The 14,865-nt window shown below is 42.4% G+C and overlaps 1 protein-coding gene across 1 annotated transcript in view; it reads right to left on the reverse strand.

Annotated features, from left to right (window-relative positions):
* Positions 1-14,865, reverse strand: part of ptprga (protein tyrosine phosphatase receptor type Ga) — a 255,305-nt gene that overhangs the window by 86,369 nt on the left and 154,071 nt on the right. The window contains exons 3-4 of the mRNA XM_046874758.1: positions 6,756-6,938; positions 3,779-3,927 (exon numbers count right to left, since the gene is read on the reverse strand). Coding sequence (XP_046730714.1) covers positions 3,779-3,927; positions 6,756-6,938 — 332 coding nt within the window. The remainder of the gene's footprint in view (positions 1-3,778; positions 3,928-6,755; positions 6,939-14,865) is intronic.

Below are 14,865 nucleotides of genomic sequence, written 5' to 3' on the forward strand. Positions count from 1 at the left end.
AGCAAATCTCGCGCATGAGCAAGAGCGTCTCATGCGTATTCATAAGGCAGGCTGAAAACCGAGCGCGGGGACGCTGCTCCATCCATCCCGATGCTGACAGATGGATAATAAAATAGAACAGCGATTTTTAACAGAAGAGCGGTTTTAATGCACTGCCAAGGCGAGAGGATGGCAACTTAATATAGTGTGTGTTAAAGAGGTCCCATTTGGAGATTAAAGGGTGGGTGATAATTGCTAAATCTAGCTGTAGTCTGGTTTAGAGCTCTATGAGATGGAGGCCTGTAATCCTAGACACCTCCCCCCTCCACACCACCAGCACCACCACCACCTTCTCTCTCTATTTCTTCTTCCCCCTGTAGATGTCACCTTTCGCGAGGCCCTTTTTGCGGTAGATTGTGCGCTAACTTGTCACTTGATAGACATCTGTCACACCTCGTCTCACTCATCTGCTCTCTCTCTCTCTCTCTCTTTTCCGCCACCTCCTCAGGCAGCTCTTAGCATATGTGAGACAACAGGCTTGAGGAAGAGCTCGACCGCTATCTCTCTGCGTTTTACATCATTCTCATATAACGCGGCAAACAGTCAGCCCTTACCAAGATAGCTTGTAAACGTTCCTCCTGCTGCTTCATAAATTTTGATATTTACTTCACCGTGGGTCACAGGATATATTCCAGCAGCTCTCTGATTGACAAACAGCCGTGCAATTTCTCTTTTACCCACATCGGCTCACGGCAGAAAAGGACAAAAGGTAGTGGAAGAGGAATGGAAATCCACACCATCAGGCCCGGAGCACCTCTACTTACTCCCCGGCTGAGTGACAGAAAGCCTGTTGTTCGGGCCGTGAACAGCACTCGGGCCTGTCTTTTGTCCACACCGAGGACGACTCTGCTGGCATTAAGTGTCCATGTGAAGGACAGGAAAGTGCCTAAGAGCGCCTACTCTTCAATCATGAAGATACACAACAGCCAGCCTTCAAACTGAAGTCAAGGGCCACTAGCTGCAGACTGGAAAAAGGCTACGGTTGAAGCCGAAGTGTCAGTCAAACTCGAAAAAGGCCCTCTGGGGCTCAGTTTAATTATCTGAACTCTCCATGTCTGGCTCTCAATCTAAAACAAGTGAAGAGCTTCCAAACACATGAAAGCCAGATAGAAGCACTCAAACCAACTACAACAGAAAGGACAAAAAGATTCTCATTTCCTCAGTAGAGGGCGAATGTCCTAAAGTGATAAACCGACACTATTGATTTTTTCCGACAGAATCAATGTTCATGGACTATTGTCATTCCCATTATCAATTATTATCATTATCTCTGCTACAACTACATGTTTATTATTGTACATTATTATGATGCTCATTATTTATTTATTTCACACTCGGTGGTGATCGCTGGAGAATGTTTACTTTTTTATTACAGGATCAATAAAGTACCTCAATTTAAGATGATTGTTATGAAGCGGAGGCAAATATAGAGAAAAAAAATACAAATAATCAGACCTACAAATGCGAGATCGTCTCCTGGTTTGATTGTAAGGCTTCATGGGTGTTCATGAAAATGTGAAAATATTTTATTAGTAATAGAGTATATTAATATATATTATATATTAATATATAATATATAATATTATTATTAAAAAAGCCACTTATATAATACCTACAGCATAATATTATAGCTGGATAAACACTACCTGTGTATATTTATCCATTTCCGCATACAGTTTGTGTTTTTGCTGCACTCTGGCTATATCGCATTCCTTTCCTATGACTACTATAATTCTCATTATCAATTATTATCTCTACTACTACTATTGTTTATTATTATACATTATGATGCTCATTATTTATTTATTTTGCACTTGGTGGTGATTGCTGGAGTATATTTTCTTTATTATTTTTATTACAGAATCAATAAAGTACTTTAATTAAAGATAATTTTTACAAGGTGGAGGTTTGATTGTGAGATATTTTCTAAAGAAACAAATGATCAGATGTAAAAATATAATAATTTTAAAGTAAAACTGTACACTTGGGATATAAATGGGATTGTTAACCAAAATAAAAATGCAATTTATATAATACCTATAGCATAATAATACACCTGAATAGATAATATCTATGCATATTTATGAGTATCCACATAAAGTACATAAATGCTGTTTATTTAAAACGTATTCATGTTGTCCTTTTGCTCCATTCCTGCTATGTCTCATCCCTTCCTCCACCTTTCCTTCATTTCTTTTCTATGACTGTGCTGAATGACCCACCCAAGCTAATCTGCTTTCTCCAGGCTCTGGACTACCAGCACACGCAGTGTGACAGACTTGGGTAATCGATCCCAAAGACCACAGATCTACACAGCTGAACAGACCAGAATAATCAATCAAGCAGCACCGTGCGACTCTGCCCTTGCAACGCTGCACGTTCCTGCGTGATGCAGGCGGAAATTGCGAATCGCAAAATCTCAGGGCTGTTTCGGGGGCTAATTTGTGGAAAATTGCTGCTTAATATTTAATCAAGGTCTAAATGATGGACTTTTTGTACTGTAAATCAGGGAAGTCATGCGAAGTCTGAGTGAGTGTTAAGCATTAGGAGGGCCGTTCCCGCTGAGCACATTAAACTTTAGCACGGACGCTCTTTCTCACTGACATGATTTGTGTCGGGGTGACATCATCTGACTGCCAATAAGTGGGAACTGGCACTGGAATCATCTCTTTAGCTCATATGCTAACTGCGCACCTCCGCCGGGGTGGGGGAGGGAGGGGGTATTAGGTGGTGAAGGGGAGGGCCGGTGCTAATAAAAGCCAGACAATGAAACAGAATGACACCCATTCGAGTTAAGAGCGAGAGCCGGCTGGAACTTGGCAGCCGCACGGCGTGGACCGCTTGCATGTTTGAAGAGGGCGATAAAAGGAGCTCTTATTGTGTGTAAAAGCTGGCAGGCTGGCACGGCGATAAATCAGCCGAGAGGAGCGAGACGCATCCTGGACTGCTGGTCAGCCCCCGGGAGAGAGTGCCTGTACATAACGCAGTGTTTAATCGATACAGGAACGCCCTCACTACCACTCTAACACTCATCCGCAGTTACTTCTACTCCCGCTCTCACATTTCTCTTTGGCCGGGATTCCTTACGTCTGTCTTCACTCTTGGCGCGATGACGTCAGGCTCCCGGGAGCCCCTCTGTTTGTTTGTTTGTTTGTTGGGATTTCTACTATAAATAAAGCACGATAAGCTGTGTCTATGTAAAACGCACGGAACATGAACGATCCCAGTTCATACTTCGCAGCTGAATTTCTATTATGTCGATCCAAACAATATAAAGCTATAAAGAGGATACGGGTGTAACAAGAGGCGTTGTACATGATGCAACTCGAAAGCAGAGCCCTTCGTTACAATAATTGCTAATGAGAATCACTATTACAAGCATTGCATCTGGGCAAATCCGTCCCCGATAGGATTCTACAGGTAACTAGCAAATGCAACACTTTGAGTTTGCTGTCATTGGAAACTAAATGAAATAAAGCTTGTCATGTTTTCGACGGACCCCCACAAAGCACCTCTGAAAGCTTATCCTGGTTCAGAACTCTTCACTGAACCACTGACGCTCGAGACTTCGCCATTTCAGATATTTTAAATCCTGCGTAAACCGTGAGACAATAATAATAAAACAAATGCATCAGTAAAAGTCTGTATATCAGAGCTGCTGTTAGAGCCGAGAAATGAACGTGTACATTATGTAAATATTTCATGACTGAGACGTCAGGATGTGGGTTGGGACTCTCACCTCGACGGGGAACCTCCTGCCGTTGATGCTGTGCTCGGAGCCGTCTGAACCGTTGCTCTGGCCCCAGTGGAACTCCACCTTCTCAGCTTTAAAGCGACCCGGCAGTCCTGCACCTTGCACAAAGTAATCGTCCTTCAGCAGGATGGCGACTGAAAAAGAGATAAAAATGAAGGAATTGATTTGTGCTGAAAGAAAGGAACGATGATGTTAATTAGAGAACAGGTATTACAGGAGGTGAGAACATAATCCAGGGTTGCTTTCTTCTGTTTTTACTCACAAGAAATATCCTAATAAAGGATGCCTTCTGAAGAACGAGCTTAATAACGTGCTTATTTACATCATTTCATTTTCGTACAACTTTGAGGGAAAATACAAAATGGGCTCTTACTAAGTACAAAAAAAAAGAAAATATGAAAGAGTGAAAAAAGAAATAAAGGGAGAGTGTTTTAATTAAGCGGCAGGTCCCTGCTTTTCCCACCGTTCTGATTGAATTTTAAAATCGGTACTACTTTACCCCCCACACACACACACACACACACACACACACGCACACACAGGGTGTACACACACACACACACACACACACACACACACGCACGCACACACACAGGGTGTAAACACACACACAGGGTGTAAACACACACACACAGACACACACACACGCACGCACACACACAGGGTGTACACACACACACATCGTGTGCGCTCTGCCGAAATGAGAGGCTCGGCTTTGCGCATCGCTGACACACGGAGAGACTCGATTAATACGACTGCGTGCACACCGAAGGTCAGCAAACTTCACGTGAAACTTCTTCACAGTAACGGAGAGACGAGAAATATCCCGAGCTTTGTGGGGCTTAAACAGAGATACGAGGCAAACAGAAGCCGTCGGTGAGCAAACAGAGCGCTTTATGAGCTCTAGCCGCACTCTACTTTAATACGCAGATGAGAACGATTGAAACTTATCACGATCAAGAGGATAGAAAGAGAACATACTGAGAAACTCTGAAATCTGTGTTATTAAGATTCGTCTTTTCTCTCATTTGGTAATAAAAAACGGTTGTATTTAATGCAATAGAAGCAAAAACGTGTGTATTTTCTTTTATATAAACCCAAAAATATTCACACACGTAAATATTTAACTAGATCTATTATTAAACGGCCAGCGTTAAAATAAACGGAACTAAAATACACAATGCTGAATTTCTTCATTTTAAGGTTCTACAAAAGTAGTGAGACTCCTGACTTTTTCAGCAGTATGTTTTTCTTCTCTAAGTTGTTACCACAAAGTTGGAGGTACACAATTGTACTGGACGTCTTTGGGAGCTGCAGCATGAAAACTTTCCTTCATTTAAACTAGGAGACCCAGACCTGTTCCAGCATGACAATGCCCCTGTGCACAAAGCCAACTCCATGATAATGTGGTTTACATGGTTTGGAATGGAAGATCTTGTGTGGTCTACTTTGGAGCTCTGAGTTCAACCCAGTTGAACACCTCTAGGATGAATGTGAATGTTGACTGCACCCCAGACCTCCTCACCTCACCTACATCAGAACGTGACTTTACTAACACTCTTGTAGCTGATTGAATCTTCACAAATCTTCACAAACACACTCTAAAATCTAGTGGAGGTTATTATAACAGCAAATGCGAACTAAATCTTATATCCACAAACTTCAGCTTCTGCCTCTGTGTTTTTTCAGCTCACAAGTGTGCTCAAGGTAAAAAATATGAATAATAAAAGCGGTATCCTTCGAAATCTAGCTGAGGCAGATGAACACTTTTGAACACGTTTTGTTCGAAAATAAAAACGTGCTACTTTTACATTTAGAGTAAAAAAAAGACCTTCAGGTGTCTCGTCTGCTCAAATATCTCAGTCTTTTTAGGCAATGAAACGCACTTGGTGTGTGTTTGAAGCAAATTAGAGGCACCCCGGCTGCCACTAGAGTATCGCTGTTGAGATCGAGGTTTGAACTTCTAACCTTCTGGTCCACTAAGATGCTGCTCACTGCTGCCTCCCACACTTTTTAAAATGTATTTATTTATTCTTTAAGCAGAGTAGTTCTGCCGTGTCATCTGGAGGTGCCGGGGTGTCAGTGCACACACACATACTTTCAGAGTCGGGCTGGGAAAAACCAACAGCGCTCCTTTTGTTTTATATTCAGTCGTGTTCGACTTCAACTAACGTGCGATAAAAAGTGTGGGAACATTTCTCTGTGGAAATGTTGTTACTCTGGGCTCCTGTTAGCCGACAGACTCGGAATGCTAAGCCTCGGGTTTAAAGCGAGGCTTCGGGAAGTAATCCTCTCTCTCTGACAGACAAATTTCCTCAATTCTCCAAGAGCTCATTAATTGTTCATTTCATTTATTATCACTTACATCCACACACACACACACACACACACACACACACACACACACACACACACACACACACTTTTTACACATGACAATGTCAATTTCTGCATTTATTAACTTTTTTATTCTTTTTCATGCAGGTGTTGTCTGGTGTGGACCAAATCCAGTTCTCCAGCTGAAAATACACTCAGGTGAATGTTATAAATAGCTGAGCGTATCTCCATTATTCATAAGAGAACCAGGTCATTTATCTTACTCTGCATAGATTATGTTGAGGAGCCGAACAAAGGAGCGGAAAAGTGTGTGTGTAAGCGGAGTGTAATGATCCGTGGCCGTATTCCGGACAGAGAGTCAGATGTTGATGAAGTTGTAAGGTTGGTGTGTGTTGGTTAAAAAAGACAGGCGTCAGCAATGGTAAGCACCTGAACACACACACACACACACACACACACACACACACACACACACACACACACACACCTGTGGCCGTCATTCGCTTCATGTCTCCGTGCTTTTGGATTAGTCACGGCTAGAGGATTAGAGAAAGAGAAATATAGAGATACACAAACACACACACACACACACACACACACACACACACACACACACAAAACTTGCCAGTTTTGCCTGTGTTCTTCATTGATGTCTTGTTAGACGATTCCGCTTCAAAGCCATCCAGGATTAACTCCTGGTACTCCATAGAGACCCTGGTATCCTGGTCGGCTATATTGATCGGCGATTGGTTCCTCTCTTGGCACTCCGGATAAGCCGACGCCCATCCCGTCTCTGGTCCATACGCCCCTAAATAAGACGACAGACAGAAAATCAATCTCTTGTCATATCTCACATCTCAAAAACTACTCAAAAAAAAAGAAAAAAATAAATCATATTTGAGTGCTGCTTCAGAGTCAGTCAAAGAGGGAGACAAACTGGGAGGATTTTCATCTGTCTCTCCTCTGCCTCAAAGACCTACGGGGCTTGAAATATCTATCGATTAAGCCATCACTTCAAATTCGAGACAATTCAGTCAGAAACCTGTGCATGATAGTGTCTTTCTTTTTTTTTTTTTTTTTTACCGTTCACGTCAACCTGCCAACGTTTTGTGACAGTTCTATAATCCCGAGAGAGAGTAAAAAAAAGAGAGCGAGGGGGAGAAAAAGAGAATGTGACATCTCTGGCATTGTATTTTAAAAACACTAAAGAGTGCTGGCTGAACGTTTTTCTATTCCGGTACTTTAAATACATAGCGTAAAAAAACACAACACACTGAGTTCTCACAGTGAGGCCTGTGATGTACATCAATCTATAAATCCATCTGTGTTGACTAGTGAGGAGAGTGTGTTGAGAAGATGGAGGAAGTATTTTTAAAAGTTGATGAATAAGGAAAATGAGAGAGAGAGAGAAGGTTGGATGATGTGGAGATGGTGAAGCAGGAAGTGGATAGGATTAGTAAGGAGGAAGTAAGAGCAGGATGAAGAGTGGAAAGTCAGTTGTGGACCAGATGACATACCAGTAGAAGCATGGAGATGTTTAGGAGAGACGGCAGTGGAGTTTTTTTTACCAAATTGTTCAACAACATACGGTTGCAGGGAGAAGAGTTGGAGAAGGTGGAGGAGTTCAGGTACCTGGGGTCAACAGTGCAAAGTAATAAAGAGTGTATTAGAGAAGTAAAGTGAAGAAAAGAGTGCAGGCAGGGTGGAGTGGGTGGAGAAGAGTGACAGCAGGAGTGATATGTGATAGAAGAGTATCTGTAAGAGTGAAAGGGAAAGTTTATAGGACTGTGGTGAGACCTGCGATGTTGTATGGTTTAGAGACAGTGGCATTGAGTAAAAGACAGGAGGTGGAGCAGGAGGTAGCAGAGCTGAAGATGTTGAGGTTTTTGTTGGGAGTGACGACGATGAGTTTATTAGAGGGACAGCGCATGTAGGACGTTTTGGAGACAAGGTGAGGGAGGCGAGATTGAGAGGGTTTGGACATGTGCAGTTTAGGGACATGGGTACATAATTAGAAGAATACTGAGAATGGAGCCACCAGGAAGGAGGAAAAGAGGAAGACCAAGGAGGAGGTTTATGGATGTGGTGAGGGAAGACATGCAGGTAGTTGGGTTGAAAGAGGCAGATGTAGAGGACGGGGGGTACGGAGACGGATGATCCGCTGTGGCGACCCCTAATGGGAGAAGCCGAAAGAAGAAGAAGAAGAAATATATATATACTCTGCTCATGAAGAGTGCCTGTCATACAAATACTGTGTTTCTATAGAAACATATTAGACGAAGAACATTAATATAAACCTTGTGGCTGGAACAAGTGCCAGAGCTGCTTTTAGAAATAACCAGAAATCAGAATCAAGTCTTTATCAATGCTGGGGGAGGATTTAATAACGATATAAATTTGATGTGACTGCTTGTGGATGAAGAGATCAACAGGGTTAGGATAAGCCAAATAGTTTCTGGTCTGTGTGGAGAAAAAAAAAATTCAGCTTGAAAGCACATTACATCACACACACACACACACACATGCACACACACAGAGGCCGTGACCTGACTTTGGAAACACCGGAGTCACCTTGACTTCGTACAAACACTCGAAGCGGCCAGTGAACCCCGGCGTGTAACCCGAACTCGCCCTGTTCGTCTGCCTCCCTCGAAAGTGCAAGCTTAATTTAAAGCAATCCTCAGCTCTCTAGCCTTTAAGATGAATTTGTCTGCAATTACCCGAGCCTCCTGCGCATCCGGGCCAAGCCCTAATGCCGCCTTCATCGAATTAGGAGCCGTCTCTCGTCTCCTTTCGGCCCGGATATAGCCATGGGCGTATCGATCGGACGGGTCCGGGTTAGATCCGGAGAGACTGGGAGCACTGAACCGAGGCAGGCCGAGTGTGTAATGAATGCACCGAGGAGCCGCGTGCTAAGAGATCGCTCCCTGCGTTAATGCTCCTGTAACACGGTTAGCGAAAGTGCAAACCCAAACCCAATCCGGCCCACAATTCAAAGACAGAAAGAGCAAGAGAGAAAGAGAGATAGAGAGAGAAAGGATGGAGAGCGCTCTGGAGACGAGACGGACTTAATGGGAGAGACATAAGCCATCAGTTGTCCCATGAGAAAGTTAGTTCTCTCTCTCTCTCTCTCTGATCCGATCTGAAAGAATAGGAGCAGGGCACATCTCAAAAGCAGTGGCATTTTACTCAACGTCTCATCTAACATTTCCACTCGCAGGGCCCTCGGAGAGATTCACGAACATGCAGCAGCAGGGAGGAACTGAACTTTGCAGATGTAACGCTGCAACACAGAGCCCGAATAATGTGTCAGGGAATACAGCATTGTTTACAGACCCACTTTAGAATAAGTGTTTCTCCCGGCTCTCTAAACTTTCCCGCACAAGTATGTTGTGGAGGCACAGTTACAGATGGATTACAGGGAGATACATGATACACCATGTAGACAAATAAACTGTCGTGGACACCTGAGCATAACATCGGCATGTGTGTGAACATCTCGATCCACAGTTGGTCCCCATTTTGCTGTTATAATGATCTCCGTTCTTCTGGGAAGATGTTCTACTAAATTTTCCACTAATTTCTATTAAATGTTCTACTAATGTAGGTGATGTGAGGAGGCCTGGGGTGCAGTCAGCGTTCCAATTCATCTCAAAGGAATTTATTAGGGTTAGTCAGAGCTTTCAAGATCTTCCACTTCAACCCATGCAAAGAAGATCTTCATGAAGCTGGCTTATGGCATGTACATGCTAAGTAGATCTCAGGATTTCTGCAACACCAGCAATCCGGCAACAACCACCATGTCATGGTCAGTTCCATCAAACTTATTTCTTTCAGCATTTTGATGGGAACTTTAACTGTGTTCCTGTTGAGTGCTTTTTAAGCATCCACGTTTGGTCCCCATCGTGCTGTTATAACAACATCCAATCTTCTGGGAAGGTGCTTTGCTAGATTTTGGAGTGTGCTGGTGAAGATTTGTGGTGATTCTTTCACCACAAAGAATTAGGTATTAGTGAAGGCAATCTTCATGGAGCTTACTCATAGGACCACTGTCATTCTGGAACAGGGAAAATGTCATTCCACCATATTTAAAAAACGCCTGTGTGCCTCCAACTTTGTGGTAACAGATTTGGGGAAGAACCTCAAATGGCTGGAAAATGTTTAGTTGTCCCAATACTTTTGTCCATACAGTGTATTATGATTCCTAAGCAACGACTGATGTTAATGCTTATATATATTTTCTTAAGTGAAACCTTAACCTTTGTTTTGTTGTCAATATGCCAGAAAATAGTATTTCTCCATTTTGCTTAATGCAAGTGCCAAGATTCCAAAAAAAAAAAAAAAAAAAAAAGTTCAATGCAAGCGTCTCTTCACCAAACACAGAGACAGTTCACTGGCAATCATTTAAACTACAAAGCGAAACGTGGCAGAGAAAACAAGACCTCCTGACTCCTCATCTTCACTCCTGTATTCTCACAGCATCACAGAAACCTTCACCTCCTGCTGAAGAAAAAAAACCCCAAAAATCAGCAAGTCCAATCATGCCCTCACTTGAACGCGTGAGGATCGAAGGAGAAAAGTACTTTTGTAGCCGTCTGCTTGTTTTTTTGTGTATCCTGCACGGCCGGCTCGGTGCAAATCTCTCGAGAGCTTGTGTTTTTTACCACAGCAAATATTAACAGTGCAAATGCGGAACACCTTTGCGGCGCGCTCGTGCCTGAGGGATAATCTGCTTCTCTCTCAATTAGCGGCATTCTCTCTGCTGCACACATGCTGCTGACCCTGAAGCTGCCCCCAATCGACAGGAAAAGAGGGAGAGGCCATGGTGCAATTTGCAACAACAGCAAGCAGCTGCTCGTGTGAAAAGCTTCTCGACGGAAGACGTGCGGGCCAAGGCGGATATGTTCACGCAGTACAGGAGTTTTGGAAAAGAAAAGGACGCGAAAGGAAGGAGGAATGAATGGATTTTGTGGGGAGGGTAAGCTGTCAAGCTGCGCTATAAACCTTTAGTGTTATTATCATCATTTTGATTTATCGTTGTCATTGTTGCTGCTACATTTAAGGCACACGTGCTACACGTTCCTTCCTGTTTCTTCTTTCCTGGTTGAAAAGTTATAAAGTGTAATTCTGCATCGCTTTTGGGATTTTCGTGATCAAAGTGTACTTTCCATATTTGGTCCCAGCCTCCTGTTCTTGCTAATGCTCTTGCTTGCTATGTTGTTTCACGTCTAAAACACTGAAGCGGCACTCTCATATACTATACACCAGTTTTCAAACAAAAAACACTGCCACTATAAGCTTTTATGAAATCACTGGAGTCGGAAGGAGAAAAAAAAAAAAAAAATCACAGTATCGTCTCTATAAAAGTTTCTATAAACTGTTTTTTTTTGTGCAGAAGTTGGGTGCAAGTGGAAAACGTGATTCACCGTTTGCACTGTCTGGGCTCTTTCTGTGAAAGTAGCTGATTCTTGGCCGTGCCGAGTATCTGAAAGTGCCAGACTCTGTGCTAGCGCTTTGGCTCGTGATGCTACCGTTTTCATGACTTGGATTTAACGCACTCAGACTTTTTTTTTAAACCCTGATGTGTCAAATACTGTAGATCAGAAGGGCAAACAAGAGTTCCTTCAACAGTGAATAACTCTGAGAATCTCAGATCCAAGTCTATTTTCTTTCTTGGGCTGAACAAAATGTAGAGAGAGAAATGGCATTTTGGATAAACGCACAGAATTATTAGGATTTCCTCAATCTGCAGCTCAGACTGGAAGCCTGTATTTCCTTTTCTTTATCTTGCAACCTTTTGCAAGCGATACGCTGTAGCCTCACAGGCAGTGACGGTACACTTTAAAAGAAGTGGCACTGTTTGCAAAACAGTTTGGCAGAGATGTAGGGAGACTCCTGTTTGCCTGTGCCTGCTTTAGCACCGACACTGAACTGTCACTTGATCCAGAGAGAAAACGTGAGAAAGAGAGAGAGAGAGAGAGAGAGAGAGAGAGAGAGAGAGAGAGAGAGAGAGAGAGAGAGAGAGAGAGATCGAGTGAGTGTTAGCAGCAGGTGCATTCCTGGGTAGCAGTGCACTCAGTGTTGGATATCTGCAGGATTTATTGCAGCTCCATCCATTAGTCCTCTGGCACTGGGTCCACTGACAGAATGGAGCTTTTGTAGCTGCTCCCTTCATGCAGCAAAAAAAGAGGACTTAATCTGATGAACACACTGATCCAGTGCACACACAGGGGAGAGAGAGAGAGAGAGAGAGAGAGAGAGTACATGGTGTGATAGCCGGAAGGAAAAGAAATGCTTACATGCAGAAACAGTGTACAGTTAAGTAGGATATTTGTAGCCATCAATCAGGCAGTAAGGGCTTACTCTTCACTTTATTAGGAACAGATGCTGGGCTAGACGTGTGCCTTGGGACACAGTTGCCCATGTGGGCCATTTATTTCTATCTGGACAAAACAAGAGGGCGATTTAAAAATCATCACTGCATGACAAGAGGAAGAAAATATATAGAGAGCTGTGTGACCGTTACTCAGTATTCATCCAGCAATAGCTCCGATTTTATTTCTGCTTCTGTACACATCCAAGCGCTGCCCGAAACAAAACTTGCAGTCTTTTACCTTCTCCTAGTATTAATAGTATACTAACTTTTAGTAAATGTACTAAAGTACATTTTTTCACCTGACACAAGAAATTGGTTTATATTTAGGGACCAAGTGTTGGTTACCAATAGATCCAGAATAGGGGAAGTAAGTAGTTAGCAGATTGTCCCTCAGTCCAACATTAGAAATATACGGAAATACAGTTTACAAAAAAAAACAATGTGAGCAGATGTAGCAGTAATAAAAAAAGGCATTCTGCCGAATTTCCAAGCCAAATCATCTCGCTCATATGAAGCATCGTTCTCAGCACTAAAATAAAGAGAGGAATTTAACGAGGAAAAAAAAAGGCAGTTGCACGAAATCATCAAACTGGGCAAATGAGAGGTGTTGGGTGTTCGAGGCAGAACATTTCACTCCAAAATATGATGCCTATTACTCGCACGAGACTGAAAGAAAAAAAAAAAAAAAAAACCCTCGCTACTACTGTTCGTGCAGTTTTATATAAGTGGTGCTTCGCCTGAAATACCAGCCCCACTTACTCTGATTACATCAATAATTCAACCTAATGACTCAAGCAGCCTACGCGGCCACGCTGGCGATGGGATCAAAGACACCGAGGCAGACGCATGCTGAGAGACAGAGGTTTACGAGCCCATCACCGTCATCGCCAAGGACACGAGCAGCGTGATGCCCATTACGCACATGAAAAACAATGTGACCGAAAATATTCCAAAATCGGGAGCAGAGCGAGGATCCAGTGACTGGCACCATTTCAAATCATTTTAAAGCAGCATGAAATTATCTATCTATATATCTGTCTGTCTGTCTGTCTGTCTGTCTGTCTGTCTGTCTGTCTGTCTGTCTGTCTATCTATCTATCTATCTATCTATCTATCTATCTATCTATCTATCTATCTATCTATCTATCTATCTATCTATCTATCTATCTATCTATCTATCTATCTATCTATCTATCTATCTATCTACCTCAGTGTTTAAGGCACTGGGTTACTGATCGGAAGGTCAAGGTTTCATGCCCTGGCTTTGCCAGACCGCCGCTGTGGGGTCCTGGGGCGCTGTATCATGGCTGGTCCTGAGCTCTGAACCCTTTACTATAAAGCACCTTTCTTTCTTTACAGATCTAAATGAATATTAGAGGTCCACCGATTTGCTGATAACCGATTAATCAACACTTTATGTAAACTAGTACTGAACCTTATTACAAAATTAAAATTAAAAACAAAAAATGTTCTAAATGTGAATAAGTTCATGAATGAACGTAATTCGAATCAGAACGCATTACGCAATTTGTAAATAATAAATAATGAATGTTATATTGTGCTCTCCATGCAGCACGCAGTCTCACATGTAAAAACAAACAGCATGTGGTGTTATTGACTTGCCTCTAAAGGCCGCTCTGGTAATGACAGTGCACCAGAATCCAGAAAAGCTAACTGTATGGATTTTTGCTGATAGCCGACATTTTCAGCAATCAAGTATCGCTGCTAATTAATCACTCGACCTCTAATCAATATGGGCTTAGAGTAGACAGAGTCAAAACAGATGAAAATTGTCTAAATATATTTAATATATACAAGGGCTGCAACTAACTGATTTTGATAATCGATTAATGAGACAACAAGTTGTGAAGATATAAGCATCTAGAATATAATTAATTTAATGTTGTATGCATAACTTAAATATATAAACATTTAAAACAAGCATTTGAACGTAGTAAAGCTGCAGTAAATCACGTTTGAAAACGGATAAGTTACTGTTGTAGTAGACAAATGCTCTAAAAAAGAATGGAACGGAGAAAACTAACAGACAAAAAAACGCATTGGTGTACAAATGCATAAGCATTCGCTTTAAACCAGAACAGTAAAATAAAATGTGACCGGTCCCCACTACTGTCATTTGCTGCTTTTAGATTTAGCGTTTGTTCGCACCGTTTGAACTGAATCCATCACGATTTCGAGAGCGAGCTGATTGCGCAAAATGATGCTCACGAGTCACGACAGAACAGATCCGTTTACAAACAGTTTACACAATAGCCATTCCTTAAAATATACCGGTTTCACACGATGAGGATAAACAGTTTTTGCTTAACGTGCCGATGTTTCGTCTTCATCCGTGTGTT

Source organism: Silurus meridionalis, chromosome 19 (assembly GCF_014805685.1).
Source record: "Silurus meridionalis isolate SWU-2019-XX chromosome 19, ASM1480568v1, whole genome shotgun sequence".
Lineage (NCBI taxonomy): Eukaryota > Metazoa > Chordata > Actinopteri > Siluriformes > Siluridae > Silurus > Silurus meridionalis.